The 26954-nt window shown below is 44.1% G+C and overlaps 1 protein-coding gene across 1 annotated transcript in view; it reads left to right on the top strand.

The window, feature by feature from the left end:
• Positions 1–26954, top strand: part of COQ8B (coenzyme Q8B) — a 90258-nt gene that overhangs the window by 34269 nt on the left and 29035 nt on the right. The window contains exons 11-15 of the mRNA XM_068250785.1: positions 175–316; positions 2081–2188; positions 13051–13116; positions 14341–14427; positions 15383–16254. Coding sequence (XP_068106886.1) covers positions 175–316; positions 2081–2188; positions 13051–13116; positions 14341–14427; positions 15383–15688 — 709 coding nt within the window. The 3' untranslated portion in view covers positions 15689–16254. The remainder of the gene's footprint in view (positions 1–174; positions 317–2080; positions 2189–13050; positions 13117–14340; positions 14428–15382; positions 16255–26954) is intronic.

Here is a 26954-nt window from a genome sequence, read left to right as displayed (position 1 = left end):
TTTAGAAGGAAATAAATATAGCAGCAACCATATCCCTCTCACGTTGTGTTCCCTTTAAAGCACAGCAGAGCCCACCTCTATATTGACTATTGCCAGTGATTTGTGCTGGTTGGTTGTTACCTCTGGTTAGTTGAGTTCCAAATAACTGGAACTTTACTGTATGCGTCTTTTCAGGCAGCTCCTGAGTGATGATCCTTTCTTAAAAGTCCCTCAAGTCATAGATGACCTAACTACTAATAGGGTGCTGACTGTTGAACTGGTGTCTGGGGTGCCTCTGGACCAGTGTGCTGAGATGGACCAAGATATTCGGAACCAGGTGAGAGAAGCAGGCATACTTTGATACAGCCCACTCTTGTGTATGGGATAAGTATAGCTTCCACCCCCCCCTCTGCAGAAGACCAATTGCATGTATGGGTGCATACAGACTTTTATGTGCACGTTCCTGTTTGTTAGTGATTGTACACATTTTTAGGTATGTTATGTTGTCTTAGTCTGTATGTACAGGTCCTTCTAAAAAAAATTAGCATATTGTGATAAAGTTCATTATTTTCTGTAATGTACTGATAAACATTAGACTTTCATATATTTTAGATTCATTACACACAACTAAAGTAGTTCAAGCCTTTTATTGTTTCAATATTGATGATTTTGGGCATACAGCTCATGAAAACCCCAAAATCCTATCTCAAAAAACTAGCATATCTTGAAAAGGTTCTCTGAACGAGCTATTGACCTAATCATCTGAATCAACTAATTAACTCTAAACACCTGCAAAAGATTCATGAGGCTTTTAAAACTCCTAGCCTGGTTCATTACTCAAAACCGCAATCAATGTTAAGACTGCCGACCTGACTGCAGTCCAGAAGGCCATCATTGACACCCTCAAACAAGAGGGTAAGACACAGAAAGAAATGTCTGAAATAATAGGCTGTTCCCAGAGTGCTGTATCAAGGCACCTCAGTGGGAAGTCTGTGGGAAGGAAAAAGTGTGGCAGAAAACACTGCACAACGAGAAGAGGTGACCGGACCCTGAGGAAGATTGTGGAGAAGGACCGATTCCAGACCTTAGGGGACCTGCGGAAGCAGTGGACTGAGTGTGGAGTAGAAACATCCAGAGCCACCGTGTACAGACGTGTGCAGGGAATTGGCTACAGGTGTCGCATTCCCCAGGTCAAGCCACTTTTGAACCAGAAACAGCGACAGAAGCGCCTGACCTGGGCTATAGAGAAGCAGCACTGGACTGTTGCTCAGTGGTCCAAAGTACTTTTTTCGGATAAAAGCAACTTTTGCATATCATTCAGAAATCAAGGTGTCAAGGAGTCTGGAGGAAGACTGGTGAGAGGGAAATGCCAAAATGCCTGAAGCCCAGTGTCAAGTACCCAGAGTCAGTGATGGTCTGGGGTGCCATGTCAGCTGCTGGTGTTGGTCCACTGTGTTTTATCAAGGGCAGGGTCAATACAGCTAGCTATCAGATTTTGGAGCACTTCATGCTTCCATCTGCTGAAAAGCTTTATGGAGATGAAGATGTCATTTTTCAGCGCGACCTGGCACCTGCTCAAAGTGCCAAAACCACCTGTGAATGGTTTACTGACCATGGTATTACTGTGCTCAATTGGCCTGCCAACTCTCCTGACCTGAACCCCATAGAGAATCTGTGGGATATTGTGAAGAGAAAGTTGAGAGACGCAAGACCCAACACTCTGGATGAGCTTAAGGCCGCTATCGAAGCATCCTGGGCCTCCATAACACCTGAGCAGTGCCACAGGCTGATTGCCTCCATGCCACTCCGCATTGAAGCAGTCATTTCTGCAAAAGGATTCCCGACCAAGTATTGAGTGCATAACTGAACATAATTATTTGAAGGTTGACTTTTTTGTTTTAAAAACACTTTTCATTTATTGGTCGGATGAAATATGCAAATTTTTTTGAGATAGGAATTTGGGGTTTTCATGAGCTGTATGCCAAAATCATCAATATTAAAACAATAAAAGGCTTGAACTACTTCAGTTGTCTATAATAAATCTAAAATATATGGAAGTCTAATGTTTATCATATATAATGCATACTTTTTACTTTTTCAGATCTCATACAACATCCTAAGCCTCTGCCTGCGTGAAGTATTTGAATTCCGCTTCATGCAAACTGACCCTAATTGGGCTAACTTCTTCTATGATGCGGACCTGAACAAGGTGAGTGGTGATGCCAGAGTCAAGAAGATGAGCTTTACCTCTTCCGTTTTTTTTGTGTGTTTTTTTTTTACAAAACTGAGCTCATTTTTAACTGGCGTAGGAAGAGGAAGCTTTAGTCCCCTCTTCCTGTTTATAAATATTAATAATTTTTTTTTAAGGAAACCCTGAAGTGAAAGGAATACAGAAGCTGCCATCTTTATTCACTTATAAATAATGTTGTTTTTGAGTTGCACACCTGCAACTAGCATGTGGCCAGTGGAGTCACACCACAGTGAAGGCATCCGATCTGCATGCTTATTCTGGGCCAGTGACTTATAGTATTAGTACTGATAGTCTAGTACTAATACATTTATAGTATTGGGTACTTATGGGTGGCTTCAAGTCACATACAGAGAGACTAATAGGAAAGAGGAAATGTATACATTGGTTTAATGCTGGTATAGTGTTGATGGTATTTATATTTTTTTTTTCAGTCTATAACAAATATTTTATCCACTCTTTGTCTAAGTTAAAGAGAACCAGAGACATAGCACCCTCATGTATTTTACCATATATATCAATGGGAACATGACCATACACACCTAAATCTAAGACTGAGCATTCAGTCTAGCTTTGCCCCGTAATGATTATAGCTGAGTCAGTCTTCTGTGATGTCTTTTCAAACCCACCCCCTTGTGGCTCTGCTTTCCTGCTATGAGGATACATAGCAGGAAATCAGAGCCACAAGGGGGCGGGCTTGGGCTTGAAAAAGACATCACAGAAGACTGACTCAGCTATAATTACGGGGCAAAGCTAGACTGAATGGTCAGTCCGAGATTTTATCAGAGCTGATAACAAGAAGACTGAGCAGTGAAAAATGAAACAAAATGCAGAGTAGGCGTTTACTGTCACTGTTCCCATTGATAGAAAAAAAAATACACACACACACACGCACACGCTTGCAAAAGTATTCAGCCCCCTTGAAGTTTTCCACATTTTTTCACATTACTGTCACAAACATGAATCAATTTTATTGGAATTCCACGTGAAAGACCAATACAAAGTGGTGTACACGTGAGAAGTGGATCAAAAATCATACATTATTCCAAACATTTTTTACAAATCAATAACTGCAAAGTGGGGTGTGCGTAATTATTCGGCCCCCTGAGTCGATACTTTGTAGAACCACCTTTTGCTGCAATTACAACTGCTAGTCTTTTACAGTATGTCTCTACCTGCTTTGCACATCTAGAGACTGAAATTCGTGCCCATTCTTCGTTGCAAAACAGCTCCAGCTCAGTCAGATTAGATGGGCAGTGTTTGTGAACAGCAGTTTTCAGATCTTGCCACAGATTCTCGATTGGATTTATATCTGGACTTTGACTGGGCCATTCTAACACATGGATATGTTTTGTTTTAAACCATTCCATTGCTGCTCTGGCTTTATGTTTAGGGTCGTTGTCCTGCTGGTAGGTGAACCTCCACCCCAGTCTCAAGTCTTTTGCAGTCTCCAAGAGGTTTTCTGCCAAGATTGCCCTGTATTTGGCTCCATCCATCTTCCCATCAACTCTGACCAGCTTCCCTGTCCCTGCTGAAGAGAAGCACCCCCAGAGCATGATGCTGCCACCAACATATTTGACAGTGGGGATAGTGTGTTCAGAGTGATGTGCAGTGTTAGTTTTCCGCCACACATAGCGTTTTGCATTTTGTCCAAAAAGTTCCTTTTTGGTCTCATCTGACCAGAGCGCCTTCTTCCACATGTTTGCTGTATCCCCCACATGGCTTGTGGCAAACTGCAAATGGGACTTCTTATGCTTTTCTGTTAACAATGGCTTTCTTCTTTCCACTCTTCCATAAACGCCAACTTTGTGCAGTGCACGACTAATAGTTGTCCTATGGACTGATTCCCCCACCTGAGCTGTAGATCTCTGCAGCTCATCCAAAGTCACCATGGGTCTCTTGATTGCATTTATGCTCAGCGCTCCCCTTGTTCGGCCTGTGAGTTTAGGTGGACGGCCTTGTCTTGGTAGGTTTACGGTTGTGCCATACTCCTTCCATTTCTGAATGATCGCTTGAACAGTGCTCCGTGGGATGTTCAAGGTTTTGGAAATCCTTTTTGTATCCTAAGCCTGCTTTAAATTTCTCAATAACTTTATCCCTCACCTGTCTGGTGTGTTCTTTGGACTTCATGGTGTTGTTGCTTTGGACTTCATGGTGTTGTTGCTCCTAATATTCTCTTAGACAACCTCTGAGGCCATCACAGAGCAGCTATATTTGTACTGACATTAGATTACACACAGGTGCACTCTATTTAGTCATTAGCACTCATCAGACAATGTCTACGGGCAACTGACTGCACTCAGATCAAAGGGGGCTGAATAATTACGCACACCCCACTTTGCAGTTAATTATTAGTAAAAAATGTCTGGAATCATGTATGATTTTCATTCCACTTATCATGTGTACAGCACTTTGTATTGGTCTTTCATGTGAAATTCCAATAAAATTGATTCATGTTTGTGGCAAAATGTGGAAAAAAATCAAGGGGGCCGAATACTTTTGTATGCCACTGTATGCATGTATATATGTGTGTGTGTGTATGTATATATTTATTTATTACATGAGGGTGCTTAGTCTCTGGTTCTCTAACTTTTGAACTTTGAACTCGGAATTTACAATCTCTCAATGTAAGCCTCTAGGTAGGTGAGGGTTTAGTAAACAAAGGGTCTTAGGTATCTATATGTCATAAATTACCAAACATCCCGTTTGATGTGCTCTTGTAATTAAGGCATCTGAATGACATTTACCTTATATACTTGAGTAGAAGCTGACATTTTGGGACCAAAAATGTGGCCCCAAAGTGTGTGGGTGTGGGGGGAGGTCAGCTCTTACGCTCGAGTCACACACGGTGAGTGAGGCTTTGCCCCTCCTCCAGCTATGAGTGGAGAGGTACGTAGTGGTGATGACTAATGGGGAGAGGTATGTAGTGGTGACAGCTGTGCCTGTCTTCCTTGACTTGGATTTACCAGCTTTATTTTAGTAAAATCATGACTACCTCATCTCCTTGCATGTGTAGATGGCATACACGACTATAATGACTCCATTCCAGAATAATGCCTCCATGACCCCAGTGTCCACTCCCTGTATGTGTTGTAATTAGTGGCAGTAGCCGCTTGTTTCACTCACCAGATCGATTGTGCCCACGGGAAACAGCGGCTCCTCTCTCGCTCCTTCCCTCTAGAGGAGTCGCTGTTCCCAGCGGGCACGTTTAATCTGGTGAGTGATACAAGTGGCTACTGGTGCTAATTAACCACTTGAGGACCGTGGGCTTTACCCCCCTTAAGGACCGGACACTTTTTTTCCATTCAGACCACTGCAGCTTTCACGGTTTATTGCTCGCTCATACAACCTACCACCTAAATGAATTTTGGCTCCTTTTCTTGTCACTAATAAAGCTTTCTTTTGGTGCTATTTGATTGCTCCTGCGATTTTTACTTTTTATTATATTCATCAAAAAAGACATGAATTTTGGCAAAAAAATTATTTTTTTAACTTTCTGTGCTGACATTTTTCAAATAAAGTAAAATTTCTGTATACATGCAGCGCGAAAAATGTGGACAAACATGTTTTTGATTAAAAAAAACCCATTCAGTGTATATTTATTGGTTTGGGTAAAAGTTATAGCGTTTACAAACTATGGTGCAAAAAGTGAATTTTCCCATTTTCAAGCATCTATGACTTTTCTGACCACCTGACATGTTTCATGAGGGGCTAGAATTCCAGGATAGTATAAATACCCCCCAAATGACCCCATTTTGGAAAGAAGACACCCCAAAGTATTCACTGAGAGGCATAGTGAGTTCATAGAAGATATTAATTTTTGTCACAAGTAAGCGGAAAATGACACTTTGTGACAAAAAAAAAATTAAATCTGCCACGGACTCACCATGCCCCTCTCTGATTACCTTGAAGTGTCTACTTTCCAAAATGGGGTCATTTGTGGGGTGTGTTTACTGTCCTCGCATTTTGGGGGGTGCTAATTTGTAAGCACCCCTGTAAAGCCTAAAGGTGCTCATTGGACTTTGGGCCCCTTAGCGCAGTTAGGCTGCAAAAAAGTGCCACACATGTGGTATTGCCGTACTCAGGAGAAGTAGTATAATGTGTTTTGGGGTGTATTTTTACACATACCGATGCTGGGTGGGAGAAATACCTCTGTAAATGACAATCTTTTGATTTTTTTTACACACAATTGTCCATTTACATAGATCTTTCTCCCACTCAGCATGGATATGTGTAAAAATACACCCCAAAACACATTATACTACTTCTCCTGAGTACGGCGATACCACATGTGTGGCACTTTTTTGCACCCTAACTGCGCTAAGGGGCCCAAAGTCCAATGAGTACCTTTAGGATTTCACAGGTCATTTTGAGAAATTTCGTTTCAAGACTACTCCTCACGGTTTAGGGCCCCTAAAATGCCAGGACAGTATAGGAACCCCACAAATGACCCCATTTTAGAAAGACACCCCAAGGTATTCCGTTAGTAGTACGGTGAGTTCATAGAAGATTTTATTTTTTGTCGCAAGTTAGCGGAAAATTACACTTTGTGAAAAAAACCAATAAAAATCAATTTCCGCTAACTTGTGACAAAAAATAAAATCTTCTATGAACTCACGTACTACTAACAGAATACTTTGGGGTGTCTTCTTTCTAAAATGGAGTCATTTGTGGGGTTCCTATACTGTCCTGGCATTTTAGGGGCCCTAAATCGTGAGGAGTAGTCTTGAAACAAAATTTCTCAAAATGACCTGTGAAATCCTAAAGGTACTCATTGGACTTTGGGCCCTTTAGCGCAGTTAGGGTGCAAAAAAGTGCCACACATGTGGTATCGCCGTACTCGGGAGAAGTAGTACAATGTGTTTTGGGGTGTATTTTTACACATACCCATGCTGGGTGGGAGAAATAACTCTGTAAATGGACAATTGTGTGTAAAAAAATCAAAAGATTGTCATTTACAGAGGTATTTCTCCCACCCAGCATGGGTATGTGTAAAAATACACCCCAAAACACATTATACTACTTCTCCCGAGTACGGCGATACCACATGATTGGCACTTTTTTGCAGCCTAACTGCGCTAAGGGGCCCAAAGTCCAATGAGTACCTTTAGGATTTCACAGGTCATTTTTGTTTCAAGACTACTCCTCACGGTTTAGGGCCCCTAAAATGCCAGGGCAGTATAGGAACCCCACTAATAACCCCATTTTAGAAAGAAGACACCCCAAGGTATTTTGTTAGTAGTATGGTGAGTTCATAGAAGTTTTTATTTTTTTGTCACAAGTTAGCGGAAATTGATTTTAATTGTTTTTTTTCACAAAGTGTCATTTTCCGCTAACTTGTGACAAAAAATAAAATCTTCTATGAACTCACCATACTCCTAACGGAATACCTTTGGGTGTCTTCTTTCTAGAATGGGGTCATTTGTGGGGTTCCTATACTGCCCTGGCATTTTAGGGGCCCTAAACCGTGAGGAGTAGTCTTGAAACCAACAATGTCGCAAAATGACCTGTGAAATCCTAAAGGTACTCATTGGACTTTGGACCCCTTAGCGTACTTAGCGTGTAAAAAAGTGCCACATATGTGGTACCGCCGTACTCAGGAGAAGTAGTATAATGTGTTTTGGGGTGTATTTTTACACATACCCATGCTGGGTGGGAGAAATATCTCTGTAAATGGACAATTGTTTGATTTTTTTTTTTACACACAATTGTCCATTTACAGAGAGATTTCTCCCACCCAGCATGGGTATGTGTAAAAATACACCCCAAAACACATTATACTACTACTCCTGAGTACGGCGATACCACATGTGTGACACTTTTTTGCAGCCTAGGTGCGCTAAGGGGCCCAACGTCCTAATCACAAGTCATTTTGAGGAATTTGTTTTCTAGACTACTCCTCACGGTTTAGGGCCCCTAAAATGCCAGGGCAGTATAGGAACCCCACAAATGACCCCATTTTAGAAAGAAGACACCCCAAGGTATTCCGTTAGGTGTATGGCGAGTTCATAGAAGATTTTATTTTTTGTCACAAGTTAGTGAAAAATGACACTTTGTGAAAAAAAAACAAAAATCCATTTCCGCTGACTTTTGACAAAAAAATAAAATCTTCTATGAACTCGTCATACACCTAACAGAATACATTGGGGTGTCTTTTTTTTTTAAAATGGGGTCAGTTTGTGGGGTTCCTATACCGCCCTGGCATTTTACGGGCCCAAAACCGTGAGTAGTCTGGAAACCAAATGTCTCAAAATGACTGTTCAGGGGTATAAGCATCTGAAAATTTTGATGACAGGTGGTCTATGAGGGGGCGAATTTTGTGGAACCGGTCATAAGCAGGGTGGCCTTTTAGATGACAGGTTGTATTGGGCCTGATCTGATGGATAGGAGTGCTAGGGGGTGACAGGAGGTGATTGATGGGTGTCTCAGGGGGTGGTTAGAGGGGAAAATAGATGCGATCAATGCACTGGGGAGGTGATCGGAAGGGGGTCTGAGGGGGATCTGAGGGTTTGGCCGAGTGATCAGGAGCCCACACGGGGCAAATTAGGGCCTGATCTGATGGGTAGGTGTGCTAGGGGGTGACAGGAGGTGATTGATGGGTGTCTCAAGGTGTGACTTAGAGGGGGGAATAGATGCAAGCAATGCACTGGCGAGGTGATCAGGGCTGGGGTCTGAGGGCGTTCTGAGGGTATGGGCGGGTGATTGAGTGCCCTAGGGGCAGATGGGGGTCTAATCTGATGGGTAGCAGTGACAGGGGGTGATTGATGGGTAATTAGTGGGTGTTTGGAGGAGAGAACAGATGTAAACACTGCACTTGGGAGGTGATCTGATGTCGGATCTGCGGGCAATCTATTGGTGTGGGTGGGTGATCAGATTGCCCGCAAGGGGCAAGTTAGGGGCTGATTGATGGGTGGCAGTGACAGGGGGTGATTGATGGGTGGCAGTGACAGGGGGTGATTGATGGGTGATCCGTGGGTTATTACAGGGAAGGACAGATGTAAATAATGCCCTGGCGAATTGATAAGGGGGGGTCTGAGGGCAATCTGAGCGTGTAGGCGGGTGATTGGGTGCCCGCAAGGGGCAGATTAGGGTCTGATCTGATGGGTAAAAGTGACAGGTGGTGATAGGGGGTGATTGATGGGTAATTAGTGGGTGTTTAGAGGAGACAATAGATGTAAACACTGCGCTTGGGTGGTGATCTGATGTCGGATCTGCGGGCGATCTATCGGTGTGGGTGGGTGATCAGATTGCCCGCAAGGGGCAGGTTAGGGGCTGATTGATTGGTGGCAGTGACAGGGGGTGATTGATGGGTGATTGATGGGTGATTGACAGGTGATCAGGGGGGATAGATGCATACAGTACACAGGGGAGGGGTCTGGGGAGAATCTGAGGGGTGGGGGGGTGATCAGGGGGGGGGGGTAAAAAAAAGCGTTGACAGATAGTGACAGGGAGGGATTGATGGGTGATTAGGGGGGTGATTGGGTGCAAACAGGGGTCTGGGGGGTGGGCAGGGGGGGGGGTCTGAGGGGTGCTGTGGGCGATCTGGGGCGGGGGGGGGGGGTGAAATTAGTGTGCTTGGGTGCGACATAGGGTGGCTGCAGCCTGCCCTGGTGGTCTCTCGGACACTGGGACCACCAGGGCAGAAGGCAGCCTGTATAATACACTTTGTGAACATTACAAAGTGTATTATACACTTTGTATGCGGCGATCGTCGGGTTAACATCCCGCCGGCGCTTCCGTATGGCCGGCGGGATGTTGCGGCGGGTGAGCGGAGACAAGCGCCGGCGGAGGATCGCGTCACGGATGACGCGATCGCTCCGCCCATGCCCCTACAAGGACTGCCGCCATTTGTCAATACGGCGGTCCTTGCGGGGTCCACTTCCCGGCCGCCAATTGTCAATACGGCGGTCGGGAAGTGGTTAAAAACACACGCAGGGAGTGGATACTAAGGGATATGGAAGCAGATATAAAGAGGGACACGGAAGCTCACACAAAGGGAGACACGGAGGAGGAGGATGCGTAACAAGAGGACAATGCTGGATGACACTGGGGGACAGGAGGAGGATGCTGGGGGACAGGAGGAGGACACTGGGGGAGAGGAGGATGACACTGGGGGACAGGAGGAGCACGCTGGACGACGCTGGATGACACTGGGGGACAGGAGGAGGACGCTGGATGACACTAGGGGACAGGAGGAGGACACTGGGGGAAAGGAGCAGGATGCTGGAGGACAGGAGGACACTGGGGGAGAGGAGGATGACACTGGGGGAAAGGAGGAGGATGCTGTATGACACCGGGGGACAGGAGGAGGAGGACTCTGGCTATTGGGGGAGAGGAGGATGACACTGGGGGACAGGAGGAGCACAGTGGGGGACAGGAGGAGGACTCTGGATGACACTGGGGGAGATGAGGGGGACAGGAGGACACTGGGGGAGAGGAGGGGAACACAATAATTGGGGGAGGAACATCTACTAGATGCCCCTGGACCATGGATGCACCCGGTTTACTATATTTTTCCCGCTGGTTTTTGCCCTCTAAACCTAGGTGTGTCTTATGGTCCGGAGTGTCTTATAGTCCGAAAAATACAATCATTAATCTCCCACATTTGCCAAAATTAATTGAACATTGCCAAAACCAGTATATTTGTAGTTTGATTCATGTATGACATTTCCCTGGGTATTTTGGTCCATTTTACCCTTGAAAATGGCAATCTATATGGATTATTCTATAATACATAAGCAGGAATTCCCTGCATCACGGATGTTCATCCCAGGTTGTGTATTCCAGTTGTCAATTTGTTTGAGCTTTCTCTGTGAAGCTCGGACTCCAACTGTTCTTTACTACACTCTTTTGCTGGTCTGTTTGCATGCCATAAGGGACTCTATTCTTTCTATAGAGAGCTTGACTTCCTGTACCTCTGAGTCCCAGAAAAGACCTTAGCTAAAGGGGGACTCCGTACTGAACACAACTTATGTCTGATAAGACAACCAACCAATCTTGTGTTCAGTAGTACGTAACTGCATAAGCAGTGCTAAAACATAATGACACAATAAATTGCACTTGCATATCTTCATGTGCTTCACAACAGAAGGAGCCCACTGCTTGGGAAAACAATGCACAACTGAATGTCCCCTTTTTTTCAACAAACATATGGAAAGTTTATTGTGCAAAAAGTACACATGTACAACTACTATATGCACAAAAGTTCAGACATCATGTACAACAGTATCATAAAGACATAAATAATGAGCAAATCGTCACAGTGCACATCAGACACCCCCCCCCCCCCCCCCCACCCCGTTGTGCTGCTGTGGAGTCCAAAATCCAACCTGAGTTGCAGACCACTGTGCAAGCGCAGTCACAGCCATGCACACCAGTCCCTCCCTCCCTCCATGCACTCCCGGGGCTGGGCGCATTCTGTGTTCTTATAGTCTTAACAAACTGACCCTGTGCAGAATGCTGCTGGTCACAGAGTACAATGGGGAAAGGGGTGGTGGTGTCAGTAGTCCTCAAGGAGACTGCTGTGCACAGAGGGGACCAGGAGGACAGCGAGTGAGCAGATCATGTCATGTGCCAATAAGGTTTTTTCACTTTTGCAACAATCGTAGAGCAGCGGGTTGCTTTTTTTTTTTTTTTTCTTTGCAAGGATTATAGGTTTGGATGTGCATTCGGGTGCTCCCTTATACTCCAGTTTAGGGGCAAGGTTGATTGATCTGCATTATTAGCATGAAAGAGAAAAAGACAGGGACACCGAGAGCCCAGTATAGTGTAGTATGCACTGGATTAGGGGAGGAAGGATGTAAAGGTAAGTACAATATACTCACAAACCAGGATTACCTAGTAGGCAACTACTGTAACAGCAGGTGGGGAGAATAAACCTGTCCCCACTCAGGATGAAGAAGTCGCTCTCTGTAGATAGAAAAAAAGATAGAGCTTTCCGCCCTTCCACCAAGGGTGGACTGGTATATGATCCCGGGGAACAGAGGCGCCAATAAGATAAAATGATGTAAAAAGTTTAAAACATGGATGTGGTCGAGGTGGATTTTTGACCACTCCAAAGGACACAACAATAGACGCGTATTAAACGTATAACAACAAAAATTTTAATTCATACACTTGACAATATTGCAACACGTTTCACGGCGTGACCCCGCTTCCTCAAGCAGCTAAGATGGGAGTATACAGCAATCGTTGTCCTGGTCTGTACTAAGCACCTCTGTAACAGAGGCGCTTAGTACAGACCTGGACAACGATCACTGTATACTCCCATCTTAATTGCCTGAGGAAGCGGGGTCACGACCCGTGAAACGCGTTGCAATATTGTGGAGTGTATGAAAATTTCTTGTTATAACGTTTTACTTTTTATCCTATTGGCGCCTCTGTTCTCCTGCATTATTAGCATGTTCACTGGAATACTATGGCAGTGGTCACACTTGTCTTTCAGCTTTCTGAAAACACACTCCAATGAGTTCTGGGTCACCATGAGCTTGCTGGTTAGTCTGTACCTGAAAAGTGTAGGAAACTGAAAGACAAGTGTGACCCCTGCCGTTTTTTTTTTTTTTTTCTGCTTTTGTATGCAGAAAAAGTGTTTTGTTTTTTTCCTGTGTGCGAAATCTGCATTCAACTGTGACCTAGCCCATTGATTAACATGAGTACTTATTTGAAATCAGTTTTTCTGTGTGTGCGAAAGAAAGCAGACAAGTGTGACCCCTGTCTAAGTGTTAGATATGATGCTCACATTTTATTGTATGAATACAGAACTGCATAGATGTACTGGGTAGGTATTGGCTGGAAACTTTTTTTTTTTTTTTCCTATTTTCCAGGTGATGCTGTTGGACTTTGGAGCCAGTCGAGGATTTAGTGAGAGTTTTACTGATGATTATATTGAGGTAAGTCGTTTAGTAGGTCTTCAGTGACATCACTAATGTGAAGTCCTGCAGCATAAGTTTTATCTCTGCAGTTCTTTATTTTAGGAATGACTGTTTAATTTTTGCACCCAGGTAGGGCATGGCAGTTTTACCAGTACTAATGCTGAGGTAGCACCTATTAGCGTCACGCTTCTTACTGTGGTAACGCGCATGTTGCTATGTTATGGTGACGAGTGTTGCTACTGAAAAAAGGTGTTGCCATAGAAATATGTGCTAAACTGTTAGGGACACGTTGCCATAGAAATGGCGATGTAACTGTGATGCTAATAGGTTAGCACCGGTTTCACAGCCACTGCCATAATTATGCTCCTGTAGCCATTGAAATAAGTTCTAACCTATTTATGCTCTGTGTGTTACGAGAGTGTTATTATTAACCTAATGGTGCCATAGATGTTATGAGTGAACTGCCATGGTAATAGACCCGTTGCCATGGAAATGCACTTTAACCTAGTAGCACCACTGGTCTTGGTCACATGCCTTGGTCATATGCCTGTTGCTATGGAAAGGTGCATTGCTATGGAAAGGGGCACGCTGCTGTGGTGCTATGGAAAGCTGTGCGGTGCTGGGGTAAACAGCATAGTGCTATAGAAAGGTGTTAGTTGCATACCATAGGAGTGGTTCTGTTTTGATAGGAACTACTACTATAGCAGTGGGCCTGTATCCCTAACAACTGTTACTATGGAGATGGTCCTGTTTCCATAGCAGCTCGTACAGTGGCGATGGCCCTGTTTCTATAGCAGGTGTTGCCATAGCAAATTAATACTTGAGTACTGCAAGCCTTATTACAGTAAAACACGTTAGTAATGCGCATTAGCATAGCAAAGCTTGCTGTACTCTGGTAGCGCAGATCATGCTAATAGCATTACTTGTGATATACTGCTGGCCGTAGTAACGGTTATATTGCCATGTGCTGTCTGCGCACCGCAATATTATCGCTGCTTCGTGCATCAACCCGCCCTGTGCCGCCATTTTCCAGTTCTTTTCTAGTGTTGGACATGTAAACCACTAGATGGCAGCAAAGATTGGTATATGAAGTTTGCCTCTCTTTCTCTTATTGTTACACTCTCAGCATTTATGATTTATAGTTGTCAGGGAAACCATAGGATAAACTAGATCTAAATATCCTCAATGTGATGCTGATTTTTAAATATTTTGGTGATTGAGTAGAATTTGTAATCCAAACAGGTGGTGAAAGCAGCAGCTGAGGGAGATCGTGCCAAAGTGCTACAAAAATCTAGAGATCTGAAATATCTAACCGGATATGAAACAAAGGTAAGCGATATAAAATTGTCTAGGCTACCGGTTAGGGCCCTTTTCCACTAGCCGCGATCTGCTTAAACAAGCAGATTGCTGGCGTTTTGCCGATCGATAGTGCACCGTGATTTACATGTAAATCGTGGTGCACTTTTTCCATTAGTGCATTTTGATTTTTCCCCAAGCACAATTGTAGTTCTGCACGATTATTGCCGCGTTTTGCTTTTCGCTCACGACGATGAACTTAGTAATTATGTAGAGTGGAAAAATAAGCCTTTGCAAACGCATTTGCATTGCACTTGCAAGTGGAAAAGGAGCCTTAGACTTTTTTCGATCCAAAAGATCACTGGTCGAACAGGAATATGAATCTTGCCTTTTTAACTCAATTCGGATTTCCAAACTGATATATATATAATAAAAAATATACTATGTAATTTTTTGCTATACTATATAATCCCATAGCCCGGGTGATTCCTCTGTGTCCCCTCTGGTCTCCCATTGACGGGTCTGGGAGTTTTGGGCATGCGTGGCCCATCTGCACGTCCGGCTCGATCATAAGCCCATTGCCGTTATAGTTTTGTGCATGCATGGTTCATTCTTTCAAGAACCGTGCAGAATGCTTGTGGCAATGGTGCATGATTGAGCCGGGCGTGCGCATGACTCCCGGTGAAGTCACGCACTACCGGAGCCGCCAGTGCGAAACGGAGGGGACTCGTAGGACGAAGACCTCATGTGCTACGGGGGCTGGAGGAAGCCCTAGGCAAGTTCGGATTCAATTTTTTTTTCTTCGGTTCAGTGGAAATAGTTAATGAAATAAGCACAGAGCAGTTTGCTCAGTTAGCTAAGCGCATCCCATCCCTGGTTCACCTGTATTGCTCAGGATGGGTGCTGCTCCAATGATACATTGCTACATTCACCTGTGTGACTCCATACATAAGTAACTGACTGATGTTGGTTTTGTGCTGGTTTGCAGGTGTTTGAAGAAGCACATATTGATGCAGTGATGATTCTAGGAGAGGCCTTTGCCTCGGAGGAGCCATTCAATTTTGGCACGCAGAACACAACCAAAAGGATCCACAATTTTATCCCAGTCCTATTGAAGCACCGCCTTACCCCTCCACCTGAAGAAACCTACTCCTTGCATAGGAAAATGGCTGGCTCCTTTCTAATTTGTGCTAAGCTTAAGGCTGTCATCCCATGCAAGGAGCTCTTTGATGGGATGTACCAACAGTATTGGGCAAACCGTGTAAGCCGGGATAGGCAGACAACCATTGGTTAAACATCTCTACCACCTTGTCTGACCAATGAAGAGAAACTTATGATTCTAGGACAGGAAGAATAAGGAAAATCTGGCAAAATAAATCACGTTGAATGGCAATGCATTTGGCCACAGATTAGAGGATTCCTCAAGTAGGAAGATTTCTAAGTTGAGTTCAATGAGCACCTTGTTTGTAAAGCATCTGCACTATTGATTGACTATTGGTCATGGTTGGCTGAAGGGTTAAAGGGTGGTTGTATGCATGGATGAACATGTTTGTTAGTCAGTTTAGGCCATAACCTAGGAGGCACTCCAGCATCCAAGGAAAATATGCTACCACTGCCAATATAAGAAGAGACTTCTAAATGAACGCCATGTTGCTGCTATTTAACGGGTATTGGTCCTGCCCTGTGTCCACCTACCTTACATTTGCCTTCGTGAAAAGATGGAGGGCTTTGACATGTTGTGGCTACATCCGGTTTTTAAAACAAATGATCTCTGTTCCTTTTATGTTCTTGATTTCATTGTGTCTTCCCATTACCAAATACCAAAGTGCATCAGCTGGAAATGTTACTGAGACTTTTGAGGTGAGTCATGCAGTTTCATCATCTGTAACAGTGGGCTTAAAGGTATACATACCTGGGGCTTCCTCCAGCCCCATCCGCATGGATTGCTCCCACGCCGCTGTGTCTCCTGCACCGCTACCGGGTCCCGTAACTTCCTCCAGTCATGGCCAGTCTGCGCAAGAGAAGTGCACCCTCTATGTATCTCTCTGGTGGCTTCTGGAAAGATACATAAAGAGCGCACTTACCTTGCGTCAGACTGGCGTGACTGGAGGAAGTTATGGGACCCAGTACCGGCAACAGAGAAGGCTGAGGACGGCAGCGTGGAAGCGATCCGTGTGGATGGGGCTGGAAGAAGCACCAGGTATGTATAAATCTTTTATTTTTAATCAGCTATGATACGCTTTAATGCTCTAAGAAACTTCAACCAATCAGTATAGAGGGTATTTTAAATGTCAGTTTCTTCTAATGTTTCAAGGGGGCACAGGGCTCAGATCTTTCCAATGATTTATAACACAAACTAAAGCCTCTTACACACCGGACTTAAAGGGAACCTAAACTGAGAGGGATGTGGATGTTTCCTTTTAAATAAAATCAGTTGCCTGGCTGTCCTACTGATATCTTTGGATGCAGTAGTGGCTGAATCACACACCTGAAACAAGCATGCAGCTAATCCAGTCTGACTTCAGTCGGAGCATCTGATCTGCATGCTTGTTCAGGGGCTGTGGCTAAAAGTATTAGAGAGACTGGATCAGCAGGAGAGCCAGGCAACTGGTATTATTCTAAAAGGAATAATCCATAATCTTCTCAGTTTAGGTTCCCTTTAAGTCTGCTGAGGCGACCGATAACAGGCTCAGCCGACAATCAGGCGTGTGTATGGCAGTCGGCGACCCCCAACCCGCAATCGATCCACTGGGCGGATCTACTCAACCCCAGCGTCACGATTCCGTTGTTTCTGCTTGGCCCCTGCCCACTGCGTGATGTCACCGCTCATACACCCACACCTGTGAAGTGACCTTTCTCGAATAGATAAATATCCCCCATTTCTGTTTGCAGACCCATCTGGTGTAATTAATGGAGTCAGCGTTACACTGGCAAGCACAACAGGTGGCAACGCACGGCCACTAGATTCCCATAGTGTGAATAAACCCCCTAGGGGTTCTAAGAAGCCCGTATGAGATTTAGGGGTTGGTTCACTAATTGTAGCGCTGCGTAACAGCAAGAGCTATCAGCAAGAGCTATCAGCTGTTACGTGCGCCGTATAAGGGCCTGTACACAATGCTGCGTTTTTGTTTTGTTTTTTTTGTTTATCTCAAAGCCTTCATGAAAATAGAAAAACCGCTTTGCACCAGTGTATACAGGTCTTCACGATTTTCATGATTTTTCAAAAGACCTTTCGATTAAAAAACGCATGTGATTTTAAAAGCGCAGCCGTGTGTACAGGCCCTAAGGCTGTAAAAACAAGTGTGCTTTAATTCCTATCATTGCACACTATGAGCCGTATTAGCATCATAGCATGCCTAATGGGGGACCGGGCATTCAGCGTAAGCCATCACTTGACAGGCAGCCTATTGAGCCAATCAGAGTGCGGGGATCAAGTCCTTTAATCTGACTGGAGCCGCGGTAGTGATGATGCCAGGAGGATCGGAGCCACGTTAGTTCATAGCGTTCACTGTGCTGCAATTCAGGAGCAGAGCATACGCTGACTGCCCCGTTCCCCATTACGTGCGCTATGATGCAGTGATAGGAATTAAAGCAAGCTTGTTTTTACAGCCTTATACTGCCCTTGAAACAGCTGATAGCTCTCGCTGTTACGCAGCGCTACAATTGGTGAATCAACCCCTTAGTTTGCTGGGACCTTTTATAGAACTTAAATATCATCAGTCTGTTCTGATACCAAACAGGCAGCTAATTGTACATCTGCTTTTTGTGTTATGTTTACAGTACCAGATGCAAGTGATAATAAAGTTCCTCCAGTTTTTTGTTTTTCTTTTAATTATTGTTTCTTTTTATTCAAGATTCTAAAGCCACACATGTTGTTAAAACATTCAAAAATGTTGAGCTCTGGACTCCTGTTTTAGTGAGGGAGAAAAGCTCCTACTCACTTAATGCAGAAGGGCAGAGTTGAAATCTCTTGTACTAAGATTACCTGAAATTTGCACTCAGATGACCAAGGGTGAGATGCCACTGACTGCTGTGTAATCTCTGCACCTGCTGCTTCAGCTTCATAGTGGTTTAGGTGTGACTATTTTTAATGCCCCACTTAAATGAATGGGATGCCTTGATACCTGCGGCGATGGTACCTAACGTCGGGCAACATCGTTTAACACAAGCATGTTAAACGATGTTGCCCCCTGCGGCAAATGCTCAACGTTAAGTGATGGACACTGTGGACTCCTGCACAAAGTACCGCGATCACTTGAAGTATTGTTGCACACGACGTCACGACACGTCGTATATTAAAAATAGTAACATCGCACATACCCACCGGCCGGAAGATGGATCAACACAGCCCTCGCCGTTGGGGAGAAATCGCTGGATCCATCTCCCTGCACCACAAGGTGAGTACATCGCAAGAAGACCTCAGACCTGGATCATTTTGCTTTGAGGACTGGAGCCACTATATGTACTAGTAGTCTGACTCATTCAGTGTATTTCAGGGAGCTTGGAGAAGTTAGGCCTGTCCCAAAATTGACTTTCACTGACTTGTCATTTTCCTTCCTTTTTTTTTTTTTTTTTTTTTCTTTTATTAATCACATAATCCGCAGTTCAGTGTCCTTTGAAGCTGCCTGGTTGTTCGGGAAGATAGCATTCCCCATGACATTTCCCTCCTGACAGGAGGACTCTGGGAACAATGTAAAATAGGTCAGCTGGGTTCTGGGCACTGATATGTCTCCAGGAAAGCGGATCCAGGCTTTGTATTGCTGAGCCAAAATATACAGAAGGAGATTAAAGAAATAAATTGATGGCAGCGTACCTTCTTGTAGGAAATGGTTGCCAGCCTTCTACATTGTAGACATCTTCATGCCCACATGGTTTCATACATGGAAGGAGAAGGAATGATCGGCACTGCAATGTACATTTATTTTTCAAAAAGTGAGGCACAGTCCGGATGCATAAATACATACCATGGACATACCAGTGCTCGGAGGTGTGGTGGTGACGGTGGGTGCTGGGCACTGCTCGCCTAAATGGTTTCCTGCTGCAATTCATTCAGCAGCAACTGGTCTGCTCAGATGAGTGCCTTTTAAACTGAAGTTGCACTTTATTTCTATTTAATGTTATATGGGTGCTAAGACGTGAAGGACACATCTGTGGCTAGGATGATACTCTTGTGCACTTTATAATCTGCTGGTATATGCTTATTGCTTCCATAGAGCCATGGGTGTGCAATAGAGCACAGGTGCCTAACTTAAGTTCTGTTCCATTCCATTCTTCCTGGGTACCACTTAATTGTTCACAGGGATCAACAATTAACTGTTACAGCCTTTTCTAGTCTAACTGAACTTTATGACTTTATATATGGATGCTTTTAAAATGCCTAGAAGAGTGCATTCTTTTGTATGTGTTTATCCAGGCATTTTCCAAATGTTTTCCTGTAACATTTTTTTCCTAAAACTGGTGTTTGAAAGTGAACCTAAACTTACAGGTGACATGACATGATGAGATAAACATAGGTACATGTAGTACTACTAAGAAATTGTCTGAAGTCCCTTTCTATAGTGCAAGTGTAGAAAAAAATAAATAAAGAAACCTCTGTGCTGTTACTATATCCATGCAAATGAGCTAGTAGAACAGCTCCCTGTCCTGAAAAGTAAAAAGAAGGCAAAACACTTTTATCTGGCAGAGAAAACACAGCTGATAACATTTAGTTTACGAAAAACCTTTATTAGAATAAACAAAGTCATCAACAGAGCACAATGCAATATATGACTTTTAAAATAGCAGGATTATATGCAGCAGTCACTTACAATATGATAAGATGACAATAGAACAGTGAAACAAACAAAACCTGTAACAATTTTTTGCTCCATAGTACAAAAAGGTACACATTAAAGAGGAGCTGTTAGGTATAAGGTCTCAGAGAAAATAAACACATATATCAGTAGCTAAAGATTGGCTGTACTTACATTACATATGCATTTCACTGTCCACGTTTGGATTTCACAGAATTTTTATATAGTATATGCAGAGAATGATGCTCCTGACAGCCCATGGCAGGTTCCATGTTTGTGAAGCCAAATGTGTCGTCATGTCCTGCCTGCTTCCCTATTCACAGAGGAGCTCGTACAGAATAACACAGTGTGCAGTGAATATTAATGAGCCATGTGGCTAGGAACAATAGCGGACTCCTGCAGAGTACTCTTCCCGGAGATTTATCTGTGCTGTGGCTGGACTGAGTTAGAAGCTGCTGAAACTTGATCCCGTCTTCTACTTAGCAGCCGAGGGGAGGGCCCCAGAATGCTTTGCAGTATGGAATGCGGCTTGCGTCCTCCTTAGGAGCTTAGCTGTGCTGATAAGCACACATTAAATGTAAGAGAGATTTTTATCTTTAGTAATGTCTTTTTGGCTTCTGTCTAAACTGTTTAACACAGGAGAATAGAGGTTTAAATTAGCTTCTGCAGCCTGACAGTTACTCTTTAAATAAGACATTGCCGAAACATTGGCACAAAATGCAGCACATATAAAATTAAGCAGGAGAAGAATTGGACTTATACTCCAACCAGGCAGACCACCTTTTTTGAAAGTTATCATAGGAAGAGGAGATAACACTAGCCAATCTATCAGATTCCATAATAAGATCCAATCTTTGTTCAAATAATGAAAAAGGTAAAGTATTTTGCTTCCAATTATATGCGATAACCTATTGGGCGGCTAACAGGCAAGCACTATATAACCGTCTGAAAGTCTTAGGGATAGTAGGGGCATTAGCATATAACAAAGCTTGGGCCGAAGAGCTAGAAACCGTTATTAGAGTAATATTGTGAAACAAGGCCCAAATTTCAGCCCAAGCTGATAACATTTAGTGCTAAAAAATTCAAAGGTTTACTACTTTTGTTTTTTTTTTTCTACAGCAGAATGAAGCAGATTTTACAGCAGACTGTCATGACTGCGGTTCTGGAGGTGTGTTAAGCTTCTAAGGCTAACAGTGGTTAATTTGCATATATTCAGCAGTGATGCGCTGGGAGACATCTCAAGCTCACTCCAACCTGAATTATCGCAAATTCTTTCTGTTTTAAGAAAGCAAACTTTTGTTTTTCTTAGCATTTTAGTACGGGGGCTTTTAGGACCATTGTAGTCCATTACACACTCCAATGAGTTCTGGTTCACCATGAGCTTGCTGGTTAGTCTGTACCTCTCGGTTTTACAAGCCCTACTCCATAGAGCCAAATTAATCCATGCCATGCACTGATGAGGATCAAACAATCCGAAACAGTCTGTATGCATGTTGGATTATTCTGGCTCTGTACAAATTAACAAGCTGACACATCATTGCATTCCAGTTTAGGTTTGCTTTAACCCCGATAAAACGTGTTAGATGTGCATTGGAGGCCTTCACTCATTGTTTATTGCTTCCCAGGCACTTGTGATGCCCTACAAATGCTCTTGTGTATAGGGGGCACTTGTGCATGGATAGAGAAAACACTCATTTCACTTAGCCCTGTGAGTATGTGTAAGTTGCAGTTGATATGTGGATAGAGCTTATTACAGACTGATCAATATAAAGAGTAACTGTCAGGCTGCAGAAGCTAAGTTAAACCTCTATTCTCCTGTGTTAAACAGTTTAGAAGGAAGCCCAAAAGCCATTAGTGAAGATAAAAATCTCAGTTACCTTTGATGTGTGCTTATCTTAAAGGCTGTTATAGACCCATAAGGACGCAAGCCGCATACTAAACTGCAAAGCATTCTGGGGCCCTCCCCTCGGCTGCTAATGAGACGTTACAGCAGCTTCTAATCAGTCCAGCGCGTAGCACTGATAAATCTCGGGGCAGAGTACACTGCAGGAGTCAGCTATTGTTCCTAGCCACATGGCTCATTAATATTCACTGCACACTGTGTTATTTAGTACCAGCTTTTCTGTGATCAGGAAGCAGGCAGGACATGACGACACATTTGACAGAAAAACATGGAGCCTGCCATGAGCTGTCAGGAGCATCTATCTCTGCATATACTATATACAAATTCTGTGAAATCCAAACGTGGACAGTGAAATGCATATGTAATGTAAGTACAGCCAATCTTTAGCTACTGATATATGTGTTTATTTTCTCTGAGACCTTATACCTAACAGCTCCTCTTTAAAGTAATATTTATAAATCAGACTTGGGGCTGGTTCAGACAGACATCTGAGTCAGCAGCCTGGCATCTTGTTTCAAATGCTTTTTTTGCAAGTGTGCAGAGAAGCATTTGGTGGCTTTTCGCGACGCTTCCCGGCGATTGTTGTTTTTGACCCCCACATGGAAGCGTGGCGGTAAATGATCCTGGAAGCTTCCGATGATGGGGAAAATCGGAAAAATGTTGCATCTGTTCAAATGACGGTAAACTATTGTACCGACTGCTTTGCATTAATTTGAATGGACAGCGCTTAAACTACCAGTGCTACGGCTGTCTGCCGCTCTCCAAGCGTCCGCATCAACCGAGCCTTCCGTATATGTTAGTTTTACCAGTTTCTTGCAGAGTGAGAACACAAAGTAGGTTCTTTTTACATACTGTTGAATGCAAAATCTAGAACTTGGTTTGCAATTGATTGGATATTTCAATCAGACAAAGAATCTTTTGGCTAAAGGTCCCATAGCATACAGTACAAGTGCTGGTTACTGTAGAGGAGTAACTTCAACCCTGTGTAAGCTGATTGGAATGTGCTGTACATATACCATATGTACCTCTTGAGAAGCTGTTTCTGTTTTCCACTACAGGACATGTTTGAGAGTTGTGGGTTTTTGGTTTGGTTAGAATATCTAGCCGAACTATTCAATACAATGTTGACTGACACCAAGGTGTAACTGAAAGTATGGTTTGTTGATGCAGGCCATAAACTTCCGAGGGGTGGACTGACTATGTGAAGTCTGCTATGGACAAGTCAAGATTTTCAATAACTTGTGTATTCCTAAGAAGCAAGATGGTTTTTAATTGGGATATCATAATACCATTTATTGGCTAATTTTAAAAATAATATAAGTGTTAGCTTTTGGTTATTGTTCCTTCATTAGACTTGAATCCTGAATGCTGTCAAGTTGTTAATACTCTACTGCTTGCATATTCCTGTTTCCTTCAAGCTGGTGAGGTCTGCGGCTACCTACTTACATGAGATGGAAGGGATCAGACTGAGTATCTTGATCACAGGTGTCAAAATCCAGTCCTTGAAAGGCCATAGCCATATCTTGAGCACTATAAACACTGTAAAAATAAGTACCGTAGTTCTGTTCCACCCCTAAATATTATAGCCAACAAGTTCCACCAAACAGAAAACACGGGATTTTATATGAACAGTTTCTCTATTTATTCTTCAATCAAATGGTCTTCAAGATTGCGGACAAGACATACGGATACAATTTCCGAGTTCCAATTCACATCAAAGACTGCCTGACACATGTTTCACGGCCAAAAGCCGCTTCCTCAGAGACACACTGTATACAAACATCTACTGAGGACCAAAAGACCTGAGTAACTGCAATCTGTGTTCTATAGAGAAGACTTATTCAACGATTCCATGAGCGGCATCCGCCTTCATGGAGTAAAGGAAGCTTCCTTTAGTCAATGAAGGCGGATGCTGCTCATGGAATTGTCATTGAATACGAAGCTTCCTTTAGTCCATGAAGGCGGATGCCGCTCATGGAATTGTCATTATAAGTCTTCTCTATGGAACACAGATTGCGGTTTTCCCAGGCCTTTTGTTCCTCAGTTGATGTTTGTATACAGTGTGTATCTGAGGAAGCGGCTTTTGGCCGTGAAAAACGTGTCAGGCAGTCTTTGATGTGCAGTGGTGCTCAGCAGAGCTCGAATATTCGAGTAGTTCGAATATTCGAGCTCTTTTTCAGCTATTCGAGCTCGGTATTCGAGCTCCGAATAGCTGGAGCTATTCGAATGGGCTATCCGAGTACACTCGAATAGCCCATTCACTATTCGAGCTATTCGAGCCACCCGGCGCTATTCGAGCTCGGTACCGAGCTCGAATAGCGTCATAGCCCAGATTGATGTCCTTAGAGCCAATCAGAGGGCTCCCAGGCCCTCTGACGGCAGCCAATCACAGAGGGGGACCCTGGCCAGCCCCTACCCTATAAATAGCGGCCGCCATGTTCGGTTTTTCCATGCTTGCCTGAGACTTGTACAGAGAGAGAGTTGCTCCTTTGTGCTTTGGCTTAGCAAGTGCTCTATTGTGGTCATTTACCTAGCGTTTTTGCTCACCTACACCTGCCATATACACCTATATTGTTGTTAGTTAGATAGACATTGTATTTTAGTTAGTAGCTTGTGTGTTACATTAGAGAACTGCAGGCAGCTGCTGCAAGCTTACAGGTTTAGGCCTCAGGGGGGCCTTGCCTCTGTGGGCAGCTGTCCTCTGTTTATTTCTCTCATATTCTATACCAGTATTTCTGCTGTCCTTTACTAATAGTATTGTAGTTATACTGTACTAGGAGTAGGACACTCACTGACTGTCACTGTTTATAGGCTACTAGCTAGCTCCTGCGTGTGTGCACTCACTCACTGTCTGTGTGTACACACACTCTATTTCCTTCTCATTACTGTTTGATTATTGTTAGTTGTACTTACTTACTACTTACTCTTACTGTACCCGTAGGGACACTCACTGTCACTGTTCATATAGGCTACTACTACCTCCTGCGTGTGCGCACTCACTGTCTGAGTGTACACACACAACACACACTCTATTTCCTTCTGATCGCTGATTGATTATTGTAATTAGTTAGTTCTACTTACTGTTACTACTTGTACTTACTCACTCTTACTGTACTAGGAGTCTAGGACACTGAGTCACTGTGTTCATAGGCTACTAGCTCCTGCCTGCGTGCACTCACTGTCTGAGTGTTCACACACCCACACTCCATTTCCTTCTGATCGCTGATTGATTATTGTAATTAGTTAGTTCTTCTTACTGTTACTACTTACTCTTACTGTACTAGGAGTCTAGGACACTCAGTCACTGTGTTCATAGGCTACTAGCTCCTGCGTGCGTGCACTCACTGTCTGAGTGTACACACACCCACACTCCATTTCCTTCTGATCGCTGATTGATTATTGTAATTAGTTAGTTCTACTTACTGTTATTACTTACTCTTACTGTACTAGGAGTCTAGGACACTCAGTCACTGTGTTCATAGGCTACTAGCTGCTGCGTGCGTGCACTCACTGTCTGAGTGTACACACACCCACACTCCATTTCCTTCTGATCGCTGATTGATTATTGTAATTAGTTAGTTCTACTTACTGTTATTACTTACTCTTACTGTACTAGGAGTCTAGGACACTCAGTCACTGTGTTCATAGGCTACTAGCTCCTGCGTGCGTGCACTCACTGTCTGAGTGTACACACACCCACACTCCATTTCCTTCTGATCGCTGATTGATTATTGTAATTATTTAGTTCTTCTTACTGCTACTACTTACTCTTACTGTACTAGGAGTCTAGGACACTCAGTCACTGTGTTCATAGGCTACTAGCTCCTGCCTGCGTGCACTCACTGTCTGAGTGTACACACACTAAATTTACTTGTGATTACTACTGATTATTGTAACTGCTAGTTGTACTTCCTGACTGTTACTACTTACTTACTTACTGTACTAGGGGACACTCACTCAGTCACCTCACCAACCAACCCACTCCATTAAAGTACCCCACTTTTCACCCGCCCTTTTAAAAAACTTTTGTCTATACGCCCAAAACATTGAAGATGTCTGGAAGTGGCAGCCAGCGCGGTTTGGGCAAGGGGAAGGGCAGCAAGGGAATCAGGAGGAGAGGGAGCAGCATTGTGGCAAGCCGCGGGCGCGCCACCATGCACAGTTCCGCAGCAGCAGCAGCAGCAGCGTCAGTGGCTAACATTCCTCCCATAGCCACTGGCCGTGGACGCCTTGGGCGCCGCCCAGCAGGAGCATCTGCAACTCACGCTGCAGAGACACAGCAGCAGCAGCAGCGTGTAGCACCTGCTCCGATTTTCCTCCAGCCGGGTCGGAAACGTCCCATTGAGGAAAAGGATGCAGACACTGTGGTGCAACTCATGACGGAGGATGAGCAGCCCGCCATCAGCTCTGCATCCGAGGCCTCCACCCTCACCACCACCACCACCACCACCCCTGTTCGCAGCAGCCGCCCAGCAGGGTCTGGGGAGGAGGCCAGTTCACCGTCAGTCGCCGACCTCTCATTCAGCACTCTTTTGACCCCAGGCATGATGAGTCAATTGTCTGCTGTTGTTGGCGATTTTGAGGAGGAGATGCTGATGGGCACTTTGGGGGATGAGGGATTGGACAGCAAGACTGTGGCGACAGTCAAGCAGCCCATCCATGCATCAGGAGAGGAGTTTGGGGGGTCATCATCCCAGCAGGACATGTTTGAGGAGGGGGAGGATGATGTTGATGACCCGGTGACAGACAGAGACTGGGTGCCACCACCTCCAGGGGATGTCGTCCTCAGCAGCTCGGAGGAGGAGGAGGATGCGCTTGTGGGCCTTGCAAGGAGGCGCATCATTGCAAGCATTGGCAGCGACCCA

The sequence above is a fragment of the Hyperolius riggenbachi genome, chromosome 8 (genome assembly GCF_040937935.1).
Source record: "Hyperolius riggenbachi isolate aHypRig1 chromosome 8, aHypRig1.pri, whole genome shotgun sequence".
NCBI classification, from domain to species: Eukaryota; Metazoa; Chordata; class Amphibia; order Anura; family Hyperoliidae; genus Hyperolius; species Hyperolius riggenbachi.
This window is presented reverse-complemented; position numbering and strand designations above follow the sequence as displayed.